General features: G+C 53.6%; 1 protein-coding gene across 1 annotated transcript; it reads left to right on the forward strand.

The window, feature by feature from the left end:
• Positions 1-1,435: 1,435 nt before the first annotated feature.
• On the forward strand, positions 1,436-20,081 carry LOC121274681 (atlastin-3-like; the record flags this gene model as incomplete). The annotated part of the gene is made up of 7 exons (XM_041181975.1): positions 1,436-1,642; positions 2,742-2,885; positions 4,669-4,773; positions 6,898-6,948; positions 8,719-8,775; positions 17,364-17,456; positions 19,943-20,081. Coding segments are annotated over exons 1-7 (796 nt in total), but the record flags the coding sequence as incomplete, so codon positions are not given.
• Positions 20,082-20,569: the final 488 nt, after the last annotated feature.

Raw genomic sequence — 20,569 nt, forward strand, 5'->3', positions numbered from 1 at the left:
AATAGAATTACCTGGAAAAACTCAGCAGGTCTGGCAGCATCGGCGGAGGAGAAAAGAGTTGACGTTTTGAGTCCTCATGACCCTTCAACAGAACTGAGTGAATATTAGGAGAGGGGTGAAATACAAGCTGGTTTAAGGTGGGTGTGGGGGTGGGGGTAGAGAAGTGGATGGAGGGGGGGTGGTGTGGTTGTCGGGACAAGCAAGCAGTGATAGGAGCAGATAATCAAAAGATGTCACAGACAAACGAACACAGAGGCGTTGAAGGTGGTGATATTATCTGAACGAATGTGCTAATTAAGAATGGATGGCAGGGCACTCAAGGTACAGCTCTAGTGGGGGTGGGGAGCGGAAAGACTAGCAGGGCATACAAGATTTAAAAATAATGGAAATAGGCGGGAAAAGAAAAATCTATATAAATTATCCATATAAAACAATGCAGCAAGCAAGGTACAGAGAGCCCCAGTGGGGATGGGGTGAAGGGATCGAAAAAGGCTAAAAGGTAGAGATAAAACAATGGATGGAAATACATTTAAAAATAACGGAAATAGGTGGGAAAAGAAAAATCTATATAAATTATTGGGGAAAAAAGGGGGATCGGAAAGGGGGTGGGGATGGAGGAGGGAGTTCATGATCTAAAATTGTTGAACTCAATATTCAGTCCGAAAACTGTAAAGTCTAGTCAGAAGATGAGGTGCTTATTAGCATATTTCAATTCCTTCACCCCACCCCCACTAAGACTATCTGTACCTTGCTCGTCTTGCTTTCTACACTTAATTAGCTCATTCCTTAGATAATATCACCACCTTCAACACCTCTTTGTCCTTTTGTCTGTGACATCTTTTGGTTATCTCCACCTATCACTGGCTCTACTTGTCCCACCGCCCCCCCCTTAAACCAGCTTACATTTCACCTCTCCTCTATTTTTACTTAGTTCTGTTGAAGGGTCATTCAGACTCGAAACGTTAACTGTGTTCCTTCCGGGTATTTTTGTTTTTGTTTTGGATTTCCAGCATCCGCAGTTTTTTGCTTTTATCTAAAGGTTATCGGGGGTTAGATGGGAATGTGGAACTCAAAACACTAACAGATCAGCCATGATCTTATTGAATGGCGGAGCAGGCTCGAGGGGCCGAGTGGCCTCACTCCTGCACCTATTTCATACGTTCGTATGTTCATAGGTGTTCTGGATCATTATCACATTGCTGTTTGTGGGAGCTTGCTGTGCACAAATTGGCTGCCACATTTCCTACATGACAACAGCGTGCCCACTTCAGGAAGAGGCCTTTATTGTCTGTGAAACGCTTTGGGACATCCCGAGGTGGAGAGATGATTGTAGTTGCCGCCATTCCATGGGCCATCTTCCTTGCCCTGTCCGGTCCGCCTGTGTTAGTGAGTAACTCCGAGTTCCCTCTGTCCCTTTCTTACAGGTGCTGATGCCATGACGTGCCCGTTGGCCAAGGCTATTCAAATCATCAACCTCCGCAAGGAGGATCGCAGCTTGGTGCTTGACGAAAGCGCCCTGGACAGTATCCTTCTCCAGGGACCGGTCCGTGACCTCAATGTGATGGTCCTGTCGGTCGCTGGTGCCTTCCGCAAGGGCAAATCCTTCTTATTAGACTTCATGTTACGGTTCATGTACAAACAGGTACTGGGGATTGTCTCCCTGTATAGGCCCCCGTAAAGGTAAACTGACAGTGACTTACAGGAGGAGAGAGAGAGAGAGAGGATTAGGGAGGGAATTCCAGAGCTCAGGGACCCAGGCAGCTGAAGGCACGGCCGCCAATGGTGGAGCGATGGGAATCGGGGGATGGTCAAGAGGCCGGAATTGAGGAGCGCAGAGATCTCGGAGGGTTGTAGGGTCCAGAGGAGGTTACAGAGATAGGGAGGGTTGTAGAGGCTGGAGGAGGTTACAGAAAAAGAGAGGGTTGTAGGGGCTGGAGGAGGTTACAGAGATAGGGAGGGGTGTAGGGACTGGAGGAGGTTACAGAGATAGGGAGGGTTGTAGGGGCTGGAGGAGGTTACAAAGGTAGGGATGGTTGTAGAGGCTGCAGGAAGTTACAGAGATAGGGAGGGTTGTCGGGGCTGGAGGAGGTGACAGAGATAGGGAGGGTTGTAGGGGCTGGAGGAGGTTACAGAGATAGGGAGGGTTGTAGGGGCTGGAGGAGGTTACAGAGATAGGGAGGGTTGTAGGGGCTGGAGGAGGTTACAGAGATAGGGAGGGTTGTAGGGGCTGGAGGAGGTTACAGAGATAGGGAGGATTGTAGGGGCTGGAGGAGGTTACAGAGATAGGGGGTGTGTAGGGTCTGGAGGAGGTTACAGAGATAGGGAGAGTTGTAGGGGCTGGAGGAGGTTACAGAGATAGGGAGGGTTGTAGGGGCTGGAGGAGGTTACAGAGATAGGGAGGGTTGTAGGGGCTGGAGGTGGTTACAGAGATAGGGAGGGTTGTAGGGGCTGGAGGAGGTTACGGAGATAGGGGGGTGTGTAGGGTCTGGAGGAGGTTACAGAGATCGGGAACGATTTGAACACGAGCATCAGAATTTCAGAAATGAAGCATTGTCAGACCGGGAGCCAGTGTGGGTCAGTGCGAGCACCAGGGTGATGCCAGATGGGGACTTGGTGCGAGTTAGGACACAGGGACAGCAGAGCTTTGGATGAGCTGAAGAGATCCCAGAATGTAAGTAGCAGCCCTGGAGTGGGAACCGCGCAGCTTGCACGATGACAGGATCTCTGCTTTACACCTACAGAAGGGGGGAGGGACAACGAACTGGATGGGCAGAGACGACAAGCCCCTGACCGGATTCTCGTGGCGAGGGGGCTCAGATCCAGAAACAAACGGTATCCAGTTGTGGGCAGAAGTGTTTATTGTACAGAAGAAGGATGGGAGAAAGGTACAGAATCACTGACTAAATCTCCTTTATTCCTCCATTTCTGTATTGCTGAACATTCTCCCAATCAGAGGCTCCTTCCAATTGTCCCTGCACCAAATACGTTTCATTACTGGCGTTAACTATTTCCTATGTTGTGACACACTGACTCTATCTCTCTGTCTATCTCCCTCTCCTCTGTGAGTCCAAAGCTCATGGGTTCGCACACCCACTGTCAACACTAAAGACCCACAATATAGGTTGACCACACTGTTGTCAGTGCTGAGGGAGTGCCGCACTGTTGGAGGGTCAGTACTGAGGGAGCGCCGCACTGTCGGAGGGTCAGTAGTGCTGAGGGAGTGCCGCACTGTTGGAGGGTCAGTACTGAGGGAGCGCCGCACTGTTGGAGGGTCAGTACTGAGGGAGCGCCACACTGTCGGAGGGTCGGTACTGAGGGAGTGCTGCACTGTCGGAGGGTCAGTGCTGAGGGAGCGCCGCACTGTTGGAGGGTCAGACCTGAGGGAGTGCCGCACTGTCGGAGGGTCAGTACTGAGGGAGTGCTGCACTGTCGGAGGGTCAGTGCTGAGAGAGTGCCGCACTGTCGGAGGGTCAGTGCTGAGGGAGTGCCGCACTGTCGGAGGGTCAGTGCTGAGGGAGCGCCGCACTGTCGGAGGGTCAGTGCTGAGGGAGCGCCGCACTGTCGGAGGGTCAGTACTGCGGGAGTGCTGCACTGTCGGAGGGTCAGAAATGAGGGAGTGCCGCACTGTCGGAGGGTCAGTGCTGAGGGAGCGCCACACTGTCGGAGGGTCAGCGCTGAGGGAGCGCCGCACTGTCAGAGGGTCAGAAATGAGGGAGTGCCGCACTGTGGGAGGGTCAGTGCTGAGGGAGCGCCGCGCTGTCGGAGGGTCAGTACTGAGGGAGTGCCGCACTGTCGGAGGGTCAGTACTGAGGGAGCGCCACACTGTCGGAGGGTCAGTGCTGAGGGAGTGCCGCACTGTCGGAGGGTCAGTGCTGAGCGACGCTGCACAGTTGGAGGGTCAGTGCTGAGGGAGCGCCGCACTGTCGGAGGGTCAGTACTGAGGGAGTGCCGCACTGTTGGAGGGTCAGTGCTGAAGGAGTGCCGCACTGTCAGAGGGTCAGTGCTGAGGGAGTGCCGCACTGTCGGATGGTCAGTGCTGAGGGAGCGCCGCACTGTGGGATGGTCAGTGCTGAGGGAGCGCCGCACTGTCGGAGGTGCCGTCTTTCAGGATGAGACATTAAACCGAGGCCCTGTCTGCCCTCTCGGGTGGGTGTAAAAGATCCCACGGCCGCTATTGGAAGAAGAGCAGGGGGGAGTTCTCCCCGGTGTCCTGGGGCCGATATTTATCCCTCACCCAACATCACTAAAAACGGATGATCTGGGTCATGGTCACATTGCTGTTTGTGGGATCTTGCTGTGCGTAAATGGGCTGCTGAGTTTCCTACATTACAACAGTGAGCGCGCTTCAAAAAAAAAACCCTTCACTGTCTGTGAAACTCTCTCGGAAACCCCGGGGTGGTGACAGGAGCTGGAGGGATGGGTGTGTTTGCGTCCTTTTATTTAGAATGGGTGACCGGCCTCATCACCTGTGATGGTTTCGATTCTCTATTTCCGTCTGTTTCCACAATGATCTGTGCGTGCTGGGTGATGAAGGGCAAGTGCCCGGTACTGCAGCGGGTCAGAGCGGCAGACACTGCGTAGAGGGAGCGGGTTAGTGAGTCACTGCCGTCTGCGGTAATCTTTTCTCCTGTACTTCCCCCTCCCCACCCCCCCTCCCCCGTACTCCAGGTTGCTGTGCTGCTCATGGACACACAGGGAGCCTTTGACAACCAGTCAACTGTGAAGGACTGTGCCACCATCTTTGCTCTCAGTACCATGATGAGCTCTGTCCAGGTAGGGAGGGGGAGGAGACGGATATGCTGGTGGAGGCGGGTGGTGGGTCGAGCCATGGCTGGACTCCCACCCCCCTGCCGGGAGGCGGACAGAATGCCCGAGCTCAGGAAGCCCACAGTCCCACGGGTACAAAGACCTTGGGCCGCAAAGCTCAACCAGTAAAATTTGTGAAATGGCCGGTGCTGGGTCCAAGCTGGTCTCGTTTCCCTGAAAATGGACCCCGGTTCGGACCGGTCTGACCTGGTCTTGTCTCCCAGTTGGCACCAGGACCAGTCGTTTCCCTGTTTTACTGATTTTGCCTTTGAGGATGCGCTGAAGGCCTGAGGTTGAAGTGAGCTTCGATGACCACACTGGAAAACTCCGGCAGAAGGGCGTGACCGGTTTCATTCCCGAACCCCTCAGGCACCTCAACCTGATCCAGCGGTTGAGATTTGGCAACTGCACACTCAGCCTCCAACAACCCAGTGCGGGGATTGCCACTTTCCTTTTGCGGATTCTTAGTTTCAGTTTTCGTTCCTGCTCTCGGCACCACACCCTTATCTTGCTGATATTTTTAGCTTTCCCCACCTTAAGTCCCAGTTTGCCTGCTCAGAGCCGGCGGCAGCGATCCTGTTGGCCTTAGTGTACCTCGGGCGCGGGGAGATCAGGGGACATGGGATATCAGCCAGGCTTGCTGCACTGGCACACATCCCTGGCACCCACCCCCCTGACTGCGGAGCCCGTGTGTGTGTGTGTGTGTGTGTGTCTGTGGACAGTGCTGGATGTTGGTGTGGTGCCCCCTGTGGTTAAATAGCTGACAGCCACTCAGATTCAGCCATGATGGACTGGCAAAGTGCCTGCAGCCCTGGAGCCCTTATTCCAACAAACAGCCCACTCTCAGCAGAGGACAGAGGAGGTTGGCCAGAGGATTAATGATGATGATATTGATTAGAATGACAGAGTCACGCAGCCCAGGAGGAGGCCATTCAGCCCATTGTTCCTGTGCTGGCCCTTTGAAAGATCTATCCAATTAGTCCCACTCCCCCTCTCCCCCTCTTTCTCCCCCACAGTCCTGCAAATTTCTCCTTTTCAAGTATTTATCCAATTCCCCGTTTTGAAAGTTCCTATTGAATCTGCTTCCACCGCCCTTTCAGGCAGCGCCTTCCAGATCACAACAACTTGCTGTGTCAAAAAAAACATTCTCCTCATCTCCCCCTCTGGCTCTATTACCGATTCTCTTCAATCTGTGTCCCTCTGGTTACCGACCCTCCTGCCGGTGGGAACACTTTCTCCTCATTCACTCTATCCAAACCCTTCCTGATTTTGAACGCCTTGATTCAATCTCCCCCTTAACCTTCTCTGCTCTAAGGAGAACAATCCCAGCTCCTCCCAGTCTCTCCACATGAACTGAGGTCCCTCATTCCTGGGAACGTTCTAGTAAATCTCCTCCACACCCTCTCCGAGACCTTGACATCCTTCTTAAAGTGTGGGGCCCAGAAATAGACAGGATCCTCCTGCTGGGGTCTAACCCGTGTTTGGAAAGGGTTTCACATCACAGCCTTGTCTCTGTATCTGTGTCTCTATTTGTAAAGCCCAGGATTCTGTCTTCCTGTTTAACAGCCGCTCTCTACTTGTCCCACCACCTTCAATGATTTGGACATACAGCCCCTCCCTCCGTCCCCCTGGGCCTCTCTGTCCCTCCACCCCACCGCCCCCCCCCCCCTTTAACATTGTCCCGTTGAGTTTAATTTGCATCTTCTCCTTCTCCCTCTGAAAATGAATCAGCTCACACTTCTCGGTGTTAAACTGTATCTGCCATGTGCCTGCCCACTTCAGCAACCTGTCTGTGTCCTTCTGAAGTCTCTCACCGACCTCACCGTTTACAACGCCTCCCAGTTTGGTCCCAGCTGCAAACTGGGAAGCTCTGTCCTGTAAACCCTCGAGACGCTCATTCATATATCACCAGGAAGAGCGGGGGCTCCTAACACAGACCCCTGAACCCCACTGTAAACTCCAGCTGAGAAAACACCGCTCACCTCTGCCCCCTTCTCCTTGTCCTTTAGTTAATTTGATGACTGTGCGGCCACTGTCCGTTTCATCCCAGGAGCTTTAATTCTGCCATTAGGTCTTTCTGCTTGGTTTCAGGTTTACAATTTAACCAACAACATTCAGGAGGACGACTTACAGCACCTTCAGGTGGGTCCAGTGTGGCTGCTCGACCTGCGACTTGTGTGTTAGACCTTCTGCCCTCACTCCGAACGCCCAACTGGGAATGGGCTGGTTGGAGGTGGATGGGATCCACCCACAATGCTGCCTCCCAATCCCTCCCGACACACACACACACACACACACACCAGCTTAGTAAAAGACAAGAACGGCAGCTGCCCTGTCGAGCACCAGCTTCGCAGCCAAGACGCACTGCTCGCAAAAACAAAAGCAAAATCCCGCGGGGGCTGAGAACGATGGGAAACGGAGACGGGTGCAGACACTCAACGGGCCAGGCAGCACCTTCCCAGAGACAGAGAGAGTTTTAACGTTTCAGATCGATGACCATTTCATCAGATCAAGGAGAGATTTAACAGTGAGTCCGGGAAAAGGGGGGAGGAAAAGAATGGAAAGGGGAGGCTGTGTTCGCACGCAGGGCAGGAGTGAGTAGGTGACAGAAAGGGTGATAGTGCAAATAATGAAAAGATGGAATGTACATTTACACAGTGCCATTCACAGCTTCAGGATGTCCCAAAGCGCTTTACCGCCAATCTCGCCCACGGCCTTAAAATAGGCCGCTGGACACAAGGGAGATCACCCCCTGCTCCTCATCCAGTAGCGGCTGTGGGAATTTTTGCAACCACCTCAGAGGGCAGACCGGGCCACAGATTAATGTCTCAAAAGACAACACCATTGACAATGTGGCGCTCCCTCAGCGCTGACCCTCCGACAGTGCGGCGCTCCCTCAGCACTGACCCTCCGACAGTGCAGCGCTCCCTCAGCACTGACCCTCCGACAGTGCGGCGCTCCCTCAGCACTGACCCTCCGACAGTGCGGCGCTCCCTCAGCACTGACCGCCCGACAGTGCGGCGCTCCCTCAGCGCTGACCCTCTGACAGTGCGGCGCTCCCTCAGCGCTGACCCTCCGACAGTGCGGCGCTCCCTCAGCACTGACCCTAAGACAGTGCAGCGCTCCCTCAGCACTGACCCTAAGACAGTGCAGCGCTCCCTCAGCACTGACCCTAAGACAGTGCAGCGCTCCCTCAGCACTGACCCTCCGCCAGTGCGGTGCTCCCTCAGCACTGACCCTAAGACAGTGCAGCGCTCCCTCAGCACTGACCCTAAGACAGTGCAGCGCTCCCTCAGCACTGACCCTAAGACAGTGCAGCGCTCCCTCAGCACTGACCCTCCGCCAGTGCGGTGCTCCCTCAGCACTGACCCTAAGACAATGCAGCGCTCCCTCAGCACTGACCCTCCAACAGTGCGGCTCTCCCTCAGCACTGACCCTCCGACAGGGCGGCTCTCCCTCAGCACTGACCCTCCGACAGTGCGGCACTCCCTCAGCACTGACCCTCCGACAGTGCGGCTCTCCCTCAGTACTGACCCTCCGACAGTGCGGCTCTCCCTCAGCACTGACCCTCCGACAGTGCGGCTCTCCCTCAGCGCTGACCCTCCCACAGTGCGGCGCTCCCTCAGCGCTGACCCTCCGACAGTGCAGTGCTCCCTCAGTACTCCAATGCGGTTGTCAGTGCAGATTATTCACTGTGGTCTCGGGAATCGGATTTGAACCTGAATCCTCCTGACCATCAGGCGAGAGTGCTCCTTCCTGTGCAAAAGGGGCTGATAATGAGATGATAAGGCTGTGAGTTGCCTAGGTATCACATTGAACAGAGGTAGACATTAATCCCTCGCCGATTCTCTCTCAGCCGGGCAGATGGTGGTCATGGGGAACCCGTAACCACCTTGTTCTCTTCTGTTGTAGCTCTTCACAGAGTATGGGCGTCTAGCCATGGATGAGTCATCGCTCAAACCTTTCCAGGTAAGGGGATCACAGGCACTGGGACAGCACAGTCCGAGAGCTACCCGTCAGCTCCCTCGGTCGCTCCAGGCTCTCCCTCCTCGATCTTCTCTGGCACCTGATTTCTCGTCCTCCCCCCACCCCCCTTCACGTTAGATTTTCAACACTGGGTCCGTTGTGTCAAATTCAGGGTCAGCTGAGCGGACCGGTATTACCTGGGCCCCGACCCTCACCACCCTGCAGGTGTAGTCCAGGGGAGAGAGCTCCTTCTGCTCGCTTGCAGACGTGACTGACCTCGGTGTGGATGAACTCCCGTGTCCTGTGCATCTCACAGAGAGCTGCCCTCCCCTCCCAGCCGATCAGCCAGGGGGATTGCAGTAACAACTTGCATTTCTATACCGACTTTCTTGCCGGGACAGGATGACTCCATTGTTCTAATGCAGCTGCCAATTGGCGCACAGCAAGCTCCCACCAACAGCACTGTGACAATGACCCAGGTCATCTGCTTTTTAGTGACGTTGGTTGAGGGATACGGATTGGCCCCACGTTACTCTGAGAGAAGCCCTATCGTTCACAGCTCCGAACCCCAATCAGCTCCTCTTCCTCTTCCACTGGTTTCCAGCAAATTCACACCTCTTGGGTGTATTACTGCCACCAACTGTATTGGAGGAAGAAGTGCGATGCAAATTAAAGAGAGCTAAATTTGATGCGCTAATGCTGTGAAACATAAAAATGACTACATGATTTTATAAATATCCCAATACCCAAATCTAATTGCAAAAATACTAGCCAGCGTATCACACTGTAGACCCTTCTGTTGCAAAAGTTCCCTTTTCAGCTGCAGACTTAGTACAGTGTCATAAAATATACTTTATTCATAAAATATCTTCAACCACATTCCAAACCATTTCAAAATCACCATCACAAAAGTACAATCAGGTTCACCTTTTACAACACGTATCACAAGGTGCATCAATACAATAAATGAATATTACAACCATTTGCATACATTCATTTTGAGCTGTACATCCCAAGGGGCTCTACACAGTTCCCAGCCCCTCGGTGCACTGTGGCAGGAAGGTCTTAGACAGCGACCCTTCCCCATTGCGCCTCTGCGGCGGCTGCCCCAAGCTATAGTGGGTCCCTCAGCACGTGGTCCTGGACCTTGGAATGTGCCAAGTCTGCAACACTTGGTCGGGGACAACTCTTGGCGCTGGAAGACCAACAGGTTTCAGGCAGACCAAAGAGCGTCTTTCACCGAGTTGATGATCCTCCAGCTGCAGTTGATGGTTGTGTCGGTGTGTGTCCCTGGGAACAGCCCGTAGAGCACAGAGTCCCATGTCACAGAACTGCTCGGGACGAACCTCGACAGAAACCACTGCATCTCTCTCCAGATCTTCTTTGCAAAGGCACAGTCCACAAGGAGGTGAACAACGGTCTCGTCCCCACCACAGCCACTTCGAGGGCAACGTGCAGAGGGGGTGAGACTCCTGGTGTGTTGGAAGGATCTGACGGGGTCTCACCACCTGCCAAGCTACGTTTTGGTGCTTTTGGAAAGTTCTGGCGATGAGGCATTTTGCCAAATGACTTTGACAGTCTGCTTGGGAACCATCCCACAGGATCCACCCTCTCCTTTTCCCGCAGGGCTTCTAAGACGTCACCTGCTGACCACTGCCTGTTGGACTTGTGGTCAAAGGTGTTTCTCGGCATAAATTTTTCCACAAGGGACAGGTGATACGGCACAGTCTAACTACTTGGAGCGTTCCGCGGCAGCGTGGCCAGACCCATCCTTCACAACACCGGGGACAGGTAGAACCTCAGCACGTAGTGACACTTGGTGTTTGCGTACCGAGGGTCTACACATAGCTTGATGCAGCCACACACAAAGCTGGCCATCAGTATGAGGGCGATGCAGAGCAAGTTTTTTGCCCCTTTATCTAGAGGCTTGTACATCCTGTCCCTGCATTTTCAACCTCCAGATAGAGCAGAAGATCACAACCATGCAGGAGTATGGAAAGGGCCAGACCTGCGCCACATACAGCAACAGCGAGATTGCCTCACACCTGACACAATCCATCAACGTGTCCCCCTATTAAATACAGAAACTTATTTAACCCACAGTGCCCAATCCCAATCCTGCTCACAATCTCATCTTCCCTTCTACACTTCTCAGTGCAATTACTCGGTAACTTTACCTTGTTTTGAATCAGATATAAATGCCTTCCTTTATCATCCAGATCCCACTTTTGTTGTCACAATATGCATATAGTTAACCCTTAACAATAGATTTAATTTTCACCCTCCCCAGTGAAATTACAATATCTGGGAAATCAGCCCTTTCCACATTGTCATCTATCACAAGTCATTGTGATAGTTTTCAATCCATCATCTGACTCGGCCACCTCCACCAATCCCTGCTCTCATGCTGACCTACCTCCACCAATCCCTGCTCTCATTCTGTCCTACCTCCACCAATACCTGCTCTTGTTCTGTCCTACCTCCACCAATGCCTGCTCTCGCTCTGAGCTACCTCCACCAATGCCTGCTCTCGCTCTGAGCTACCTCCACCAATACCTGCTCTCGCTCTGAGCTACCTCCACCAATCCTTGCTCTTACTCTGAGTAACCTCTACCAATCCCTGCTCTCACTCTGAGCTACCTCCACCAATACCTGCTCTTGTTCTGACCTACCTCCACCAATCCCTGCTCTGGTTCTGACCTACCTCCACCAATCATTGCTCTCGTTCTGACCTACCTCCACCAATACCGGCTCTCGCTCTGAGCTACCTCCACCAATCCCTGCTTTCGTTCTGACCTACCTCCATCTATGAAAAGAGTTGATGTTTCGAGTCCTCATGACCCATCAACAGAACTGGGTGAATCCAAGGAGATGGGTGAAATATAAGCTGGTTTAAGTTGTGGGGGGAGGGTGGGGGGGCATTGGGTGGGGGGGAGAGAAGTGGACGTGGGGGTGGTGTGGTTGTAGGGACAAGCAAGCAGTGATAGGAGCAGATAATCAAAAGATGTCACAGACAAAAGGACACAGGTGTTGAAGTTGGTGATATTATCTAAACAAATGTGCTAATTAAGAATGGATGGTAGGGCACTCAAGGTATAGCTCTAGTAGGGGTGGGGGGGCATAAAAGATTTAAAAATAATGGAAATAGGTGGGAAAAGCAAAATCTATACAAATTATGGGAAAAAACAAAAGGAAGGGGGAAGAAACAGAATGGGGGTGGGGATGGGGGAGGGAGCTCAAGACCTAAAGTTGTTGAATTCAATATTCAGTCTGGAAGGCTGTAAAGTGCCTAGTCGGAAGATGAGGTGATGTTCCTCCAGTTTGCGTTGGGCTTCACTGGAACAATGCAGCAAGCCAAGGACAGACATGTGGGCAAGAGAGCAGGGTGGAGTGTTAAAATGGCAAGTGACAGGGAGGTTTGGATCATTCTTGCAGACAGACCGCAGGTGTTCGGCAAAGCAGTTGCCCAGTTTACGTTTAGTCTCTCCAATGTAGAGGAGACCACATTGGGAGCAACAAATACAGTAGACTAAGTTGGGGGAAATGCAAGTGAAATGCTGCTTCACTTGAAAGGAGTGTTTGGGCCCTTGGACGGTGAGAAGAGAGGAAGTGAAGGGGCAGGTGTTACATCTTTTGCATGGGCATGGGGAGGTGCCATAGGTGGGGGTTGAGGAGTAGGGGGTGATGGTGGAGTGGACCAGGGTGTCCCAGAGGGAACGATCCCTACGGAATGCCGCCAGGGGAGGTGAAGGGAAGATGTGTTTGGTGGTGGCATCATGCTGGAGTTGGCGGAAATGGCGGAGGATGATCCTTTGAATGCGGAGGCTGGTGGGGTGATAAGTGAGGACAAGGGGGACCCTATCATGTTTCTGGGAGGGAGGAGAAGGTGTGAGGGCAGATGCGCGGGAGATGGGCCGGACATGGTTGAGGGCCCTGTCAATGACCGTGGGTGGAAAACGTCGGTTAAGGAAGAAGGAGGACATGTCAGAGGAACTGTTTTTGAAGGTAGCATCATCGGAACAGATGCGACGGAGGCGAAGGAACTGAGAGAATGGGATGGAGTCCTTACAGGAAGCGGGGTGTGAGGAGCTGTAGTCGAGGTAGCTGTGGGAGTCGGTAGGCTTGTAATGGATATTGGTGGACAGTCTATCACCAGAGATTGAGACAGAGAGGTCAAGGAGGGGAAGGGAAGTGTCAGAGATGGACCATGTGAAAATGATGGAGGGGTGGAGATTGGAAGCAAAATTAATAAATTTTTCCAAGTCCCGACGAGAGCATGAAGCGGCACCAAAGTAATCATCGATGTACCGGAGAAAGAGTTGTGGGAGGGGGCCGGAGTAGGACTGGAACAAGGAATGTTCCACATACCCCATAAAGAGACAGGCATAGCTGGGGCCCATGGGGGTACCCATAGCCACACCTTTTATTTGGAGGAAGTGAGAGGAGTTGAAGGAGAAATTGTTCAGCGTGAGAACATGTTCAGCCTGACGGAGGAGAGTAGTGGTGGATGGGGATTGTTCGGGCCTCTGTTCGAGGAAGAAGCTAAGGGCCCTCAGACCATCCTGGTGGGGGATGGAGGTGTAGAGGGATTGGACGTCCATGGTGAAGAGGAAGCGGTTGGGGCCAGGGAACTGGAAATTGTTGATGTGACGTAAGGTGTCAGAGGAATCACAGATGTAGGTGGGAAGGGACTGGACAAGGGGGAGAGAGAAGGGAGTCAAGATAACGAGAAATGCCCCCCACCCCCACTAGAGCTATACCTTGAGTGCCCTACCATCCATTCTTAATTAGCACATTTGTTTAGATAATATCACCAACTTCAACACCTCTGTGTTCTTTTGTTTTTTTGTCTGTGACATCTTTTGATGATCTGCTCCTATCACTGCTTGTTTGTCCCTACAACAACAACCCCCCCTCCACTTCTCTCTCTCTCTCCCCACCCCCGCCAACCCACCTTAAACCAGCTTATATTTCATCCCTCTCCTTGGATTCACCTAGTTCTGTTGAAGGGTCATGAGGACTCGAAACGTCAACTCTTTTCTTCTCCGCCGATGCTGAGTTTTTCCAGGTAATTCTGTTTTTGTTTTGGATTTCCAGCATCCACAGTTTTTTGTTTTTATTTTTGTTTCTACCTCCATCTATCCCTGCTCTCCCCCGACCTACCTCCACCAATCCCTGTTCTCGTTCTGAGCTACCTCCACCAATCCCTGCTCTCACTCTGAGCTACCTCCACCAATTCCTGCTCTCGTTCTGAGCTACCTCCACCAATCCCTGCTCTTGTTCTGAGCTACCTCCACCAATCCCTCTCTCGGTCTGAGCTACCTCCACCAATCCCTGCTCTCGCTCTGAGCTACCTCCATCAATTCCTGCTCTCGTTCTGAGCTACCTCCACCAATCCCTGCTCTCACTCTGAGCTACCTCCACCAATCCCTGCTCTCACTCTGAGCTACCTCCACCAATCCCTGCTCTCGCTGTGAGCTACCTCCACCAATCCCTGCTCTCTCCCTCCCGCCCCTCGTGTCTGTCCCGGTTCCCTTCGGGAGACACTCCCCATTTAGTCCCACTCCCTGCCTGATCCCCCTGTAGCACTGCAGCTTTTTTCACTTCAGATAATGAGCTTTTAAAGGCCTCAATTGACTCTGCCTCGGCTACACTTTCTCTCAGAGGGTTGTGCGACTTTGGAACTCTGCCTCAGAAGGTGTTGGAGGCCGGATCAATGAATATTTTTAAGGCAGGGGTAGATAGGTTCTTGTTACACAAGGGGAGTCAAAGATTATCGGGGGTGGATGGGAATGTGGAATGTGGCAGTCGAAACACAAACAGATGGACCATGATCTGAATAAATGGCAGAGCAGGCTCGAGGGGCTGAATGGCCGACTTCTGCTCCTATATCATAGGTTTACACACTCTCGGGCAGTGCATTCCTCGTCCTAACCACTCACTGCATTAAAGGGTTCTTTTTCTCATGTCACCATAGCTTCTTTTTCCAATCACCTCTGCCCCAAAGTAGACGCGCATCTCTCTCCAACCCCAAGGTCCACACACTCTCCACCATCCACCCTTTCCCCCCCACTTTGATAAACGTTCTGGCCGTGCCATCTCCTCTCTGTCTGATTGCTACTGCACTCTGTGCAGTGGAATAGCAGGGGGGGGCCAAACTGGTGTAAATCGTTGCTCAGTGACATTGATGTGAGTCCAGCATACAACACTGTCACCGGTCAGCATCTGGAGGTATCCAACCTCTGCCGGACCAGCTCCAGGTCCACATTACCCCAGTGATATGAAGGCTGACCGTCGACAGGTGAGTATCGATGGGCTGAGCAAACTCCTGCATTCCCTCTCTGATTGTTACGCAGCCTTTGTAAAGGAAAGTTCCCATCTCTCTGCCTCCTGTCACCCCCCTCGGGACGTCCCAAAGTGTTTCACACACAATGAAGGACTTTTTTTTTTCAAGTGTGGTGCCTGTTGTAATGTAGGAAACTCAGCAGCCAATTTATACACAGCAAGGTCCCACAAAAGGCAATGTGATGACCCAGATCATCTGTTTTTAGTGATGTTGGGTGAGGGATAAATATCAGCCCCAGGACACCGGGGAGAACTCCCCCCTGCTCTTCTTCCAATAGTGGCCGTGGGATCTTTTACACCCACCCGAGAGGGCAGACGGGGCCTTGGTTTAATGTCTCATCCTGAAAGACGGCACCTCCGACAGTGTGGCGCTCCCTCAGCACTGACCCTCCGACAGTGCGATGCTCCCTCAGTGCAGACCCTCTGACAGTGCAGCTCTCCCTTAGTACTGACCCTCTGACAGTGCGGTGCTCCCTCAGCATTGACCCTCTGACAGTGCAGCGCTCCCTCAATACAGACCCTCCGACAGTGCGGCGCTCCCTCAATACTGACCCTCTGACGGTGCGGTGCTCCCTCAATATTGACCCTCCGACAGTGCGGCGCTCCCTCAATACTGACCCTCTGACGGTGCGGTGCTCCCTCAATACAGACCCTCCGACAGTGCGGCGCTCCCTTAGTACTGACCCTCCGACAGTGCGGTGCTCCCTTAGTACTAACCCTCCGACAGTGCGGTGCTCCCTCAGCACTGACCCTCCGACAGTGCGGCGCTCCCTCAGCACTGACCCTCCGACAGTGCGGCGCTCCCTCAGCACTGACCCTCCGACAGTGCGGCGCTCCCTCAGCACTGACCCTCCGACAGTGCGGCGCTCCCTCAGTACTGACCCTCTGACAGTGCGGCGCTCCCTCAGCACTGACCCTCCGACAGTGCGGCGCTCCCTCAGCACTGACCCTCCGACAGTGCGGCGCTCCCTCAGCACTGACCCTCCGACAGTGCGGCGCTCCCTCAGCACTGACCCTCCGACAGTGCGGCGCTCCCTTAGTACTAACCCTCCGACAGTGCGGCGCTCCCTCAGCACTGACCCTCCGACAGTGCGGCGCTCCCTCAGTACTGACCCTCCGACAGTGCGGCGCTCCCTCAGCGCTGACCCTCCGACAGTGCGGCGCTCCCTCAGCACTGACCCTCCGACAGTGCGGCGCTCCCTCAGCACTGACCCTCCGACAGTGCGGTGCTCCCTCAGCACTGACCCTCCGACAGTGCGGCGCTCCCTCAGCACTGACCCTCCGACAGTGCGGCGCTCCCTCAGCACTGACCCTCCGACAGTGCGGCACTCCCTCAGCACTGACCCTCCGACAGTGCGGCGCTCCCTCAGCACTGACCCTCCGACAGTGCGGTGCTCCCTCAGCACTGACCCTCCGACAGTGCGGCGATCCCTCAGCACTGACCCTCCGACAGTGCGGCGCTCCCTCAGCGCTGACCCTCCGACAGTGCGGCGCTCCCTCAATACTGACCCTCTGACAGTGCGGTGCTCCCTCAGTACTGACCCTCCGACAGTGTGGTGCTCCCTCAGCACTGACCCTCCGACAGTGCGGTGCTCCCTCAGTACTGACCCTCTGACAGTGCGGTGCTCCCTCAGCACTGACCCTCCGACAGTGCGGTGCTCCCTCAGTACTGACCCTCCGACAGTGCAGCGCTCCCTCAATACTGACCCTCCGACAGTGCGGTGCTCCCTCAGTACTGACCCTCCGACAGTGCGGCGCTCCCTCAGCACTGACCCTCCGACAGTGCGGCGCTCCCTCAGTACTAACCCTCCGACAGTGCGGCGCTCCCTCAGTACTGACCCTCCGACAGTGCGGCGCTCCCTCAATACTGACCCTCCGACAGTGCGGTGCTCCCTCAGCACTGACCCTCCGACAGTGCGGCGCTCCCTCAGCACTGACCCTCAGACAGTGCAGCACTCCCTCAGCACTGACGCTCCGACAGTGCGGCGCTCCCTCCGCACTGACCCTCCGATAGACACTCCCTCCATACTGGAGTGTCAGCCTAGATTCTGTGCTGAAGTCTTGAGCACATCTGTAAACCACAACCTTTTGATCCAGTGGTCAGAGAGAGGGAGAGAGAGAGCGACACCGAGAGAGAGAGAGAGCAAGAGAGAGGGAGAGAGACAGAGAGAGACAGAGAGAGAGGGAGTGCTACCCATTGCTGGCACCAAAAGCGATTTTAACCAGCTGCTCATGTTGTCCTGTAGACTCTGCTGTTCTTAGTCCGAGATTGGAGTTTTCCATACGAGTTTCCTTATGGATTGGAAGGAGGCAAGAACTTCCTCGAGAGACGGCTACAGGTAATGAGATCTGTTCATTCCATACACCCCCTCTTCCAGCCGAATTATCCGGTGCAGAGACTTACCAAGGCAGCATGCCCATGGGGAATGATGAAAGGACAGGGTCAATCGAGCAGAACTATTTCATCTGCTGGGGTGCGGAGTCCAGAACAAGGGGGCAGAACCTTAAGGTGAGAGCCAGACCATTCAGGGGTGATGTCAGGAAGCACCTTTCCACACAAAGGGGAGTGGAAATCTGGAACACAGCACCCCCTTCTCCCCCACCCCACACAAAAAGCTGTGGAGGCTGGGGTGAATTGGAAATGTCAAAACTGAGATTGATAGATTTTTTGTTGGGTGAGGGGATTAATAGTTATAGAACCGAGTCAGGTTGTTGGAATTAAGATACAGATCAACAAAGATCTGTCCCATCAAACACTCCCAGGACAGGTACAGCACGGGGTTAGATACAGAGTAAAGCTCTCTCTACACTGTCCCCATCAAACACTCCCAGGACAGGTACAGCACGGGGTTAGATACAGAGTAAAGCTCCCTCTACACTGTCCCCATCAAACACTCCCAGGACAGGGACAGCACGGGGTTAGATACAGAGTAAAGAACCCTCTACACTGTCCCCATCAAACACTCCCAGGACAGGTACAGCACGGGGTTAGATACAGAGTAAATCTCCCTCTACACTGTCCCCATCAAACACTCCCAGGACAGGTACAGCACGGGGTTAGATACAGAGTAAATCTCCCTCTACACTGTCCCCATCAAACACTCCCAGGACAGGTACAGCACGGGGTTAGATACAGAGTAAATCTCCCTCTACACTGTCCCCATCAAACACTCCCAGGACAGGTACAGCACAGGGTTAGATACAGTGTAAAGCTCCCTCTACACTGTCCCCATCAAACACTCCCAGGACAGGGACAGCACGGGGTTAGATACAGAGTAAAGCTCCCTCTACACTGTCTCCATCAAACACTCCCAGGACAGGTACAGCACAGGGTTAGATACAGAGTAAAGTTCCCTCTACACCGTCCCCATCAAACACTCCCAGGACAGGTACAGCACGGGGTTAGATACAGAGTAAATCTCTCTCTACACTGTCCCCATCAAACACTCCCAGGGCAGGTACAGCACGGGGTTAGATACAGAGTAAAGCTCCCTCTACACCGTCCCCATCAAACACTCCCAGGACAGGTACAGCACGGGGTTAGATACAGAGTAAAGCTCCCTCTACACTGTCCCCATCAAACACTCCCAGGACAGGTACAGCACGGGGTTAGATACAGAGTAAAGCTCCCTCTACACTGTCCCCATCAAACACTCCCAGGACAGGTACAGCACGGGGTTAGATACAGAGTAAATCTCCCTCTACAACACCGTCCCCATCAAACACTCCCAGGACAGGTACAGCACGGGGTTAGATACAGAGTAAAGCTCCCTCTACACTGTCCCCATCAAACACTCCCAGGGCAGGTACAGCACGGGGTTAGATACAGAGTAAAGCTCCCTCTACACTGTCCCCATCAAACACTCCCAGGACAGGTACAGCACGGGGTTAGATACAGAGTAAAGCTCCCTCTACACTGTCCCCATCAAACACTCCCAGGACAGGTACAGCACGGGGTTAGATACAGAGTAAACCCTCTACACTGTCCACATCAAACACTCCCAGGGCAGATACAGCACGGGGTTAGATACAGAGTAAAGCTCTCTCTACACTGTCCCCATCAAACACTCCCAGGACAGATACAGCACGGGGTTAGATACAGAGTAAAGCTCTCTCTACACTGTCCCCATCAAACACTCCCAGGACAGGTACAGCACGGGGTTAGATACAGAGTAAACCCTCTCCACACCGTCCCCATCAAACACTCCCAGGACAGGTACAGCACGGGGTTAGATACAGAGTAAACCCTCTCCACACCGTCCCCATCAAACACTCCCAGGACAGGTACAGCACGGGGTTAGATACAGAGTAACGCTCCCTGTACACTGTCCACATCAAACACTCCCAGGACAGGTACAGCACGGGGTTAGATACAGAGTAAATCTCCCTCTACACCGTCCCCATCAAACACTCCCAGGACAGGTACAGCATGGGGTTAGATACAGAGTAAAGCTCTCTCTACACTGTCCCCATCAAACACTCCCAGGACAGGTACAGCACGGGGTTAGATACAGAGTAAAGCTCCCTCTACACTGTCCCCATCAAACACTCCCAGGACAGGTACAGCACGGGGTTAGATACAGAGTAAACCCTCTCCACACCTTCCCCATTACACACTCCCAGGACAGGTACAGCACAGGGTTAGATACAGAGTAAAGTTCCCTCTACACTGTTTCCTAAGGCAGTCTATGGTTGTGGGGAGGATGTGGGTTTGGGTGAGTGGTAATGAGTAGCAGGGATGGGGATTGGTGTCGGGAGGTAGAATGGTGTTTTACTGGGGACCTTGGCCTGTGTCAGATGCTCTGAATTCCTTTATTGTCCCCAGGTCAAAGCTCACCAACATGAGGAGCTGCAGCTGGTGAGGAGACACATCCACTCCTGCTTTAGCAATATCTACTCCTTCCTCATGCCCCACCCGGGGCTTCATGTGGCCACCAGCCCCACCTTCGATGGCAAGCTGAAAGGTATGTGCTGAATCCTCGGTATTCATCCCGATCTGGGGACCGTGCGGGAATAAAGAGCCTCTATTTAAACAGCGCCACAGGACTTGGCCAAGCTCTTCACAGCCCCTGAAGACTCCTCCTGTTGTGCCGTTCCTGATGTAATATGGGAAACACAGCACCCCAATCGTGCACAGTCAGGTCCACACAAAGAACAACAACCGGATAACCTAAACTCACCTGCTATTCATCCAGTAATGGCCATGGATCGTTTCACCTGATAGGGCCGGACCTTGGTTTAATGTCTCATCCAAAAGACAATATCTCTGGCAGTGCAGCACACCCTCAGTACTGACCCTCCGACAGTGCGACGCTCCCTCAGCACTGACCCTCCGACAGTGCAGCGCTCCCTCAGTACTGACCCTCCGACGGTGCGGCGCTCCCTCAGCACTGACCCTCCGACAGTGCAGCGCTCCCTCAGTACTGACCCTCCGACGGTGCGGCGCTCCCTC

Source organism: Carcharodon carcharias (assembly GCF_017639515.1).
Source record: "Carcharodon carcharias isolate sCarCar2 chromosome 37 unlocalized genomic scaffold, sCarCar2.pri SUPER_37_unloc_17, whole genome shotgun sequence".
Lineage (NCBI taxonomy): Eukaryota > Metazoa > Chordata > Chondrichthyes > Lamniformes > Lamnidae > Carcharodon > Carcharodon carcharias.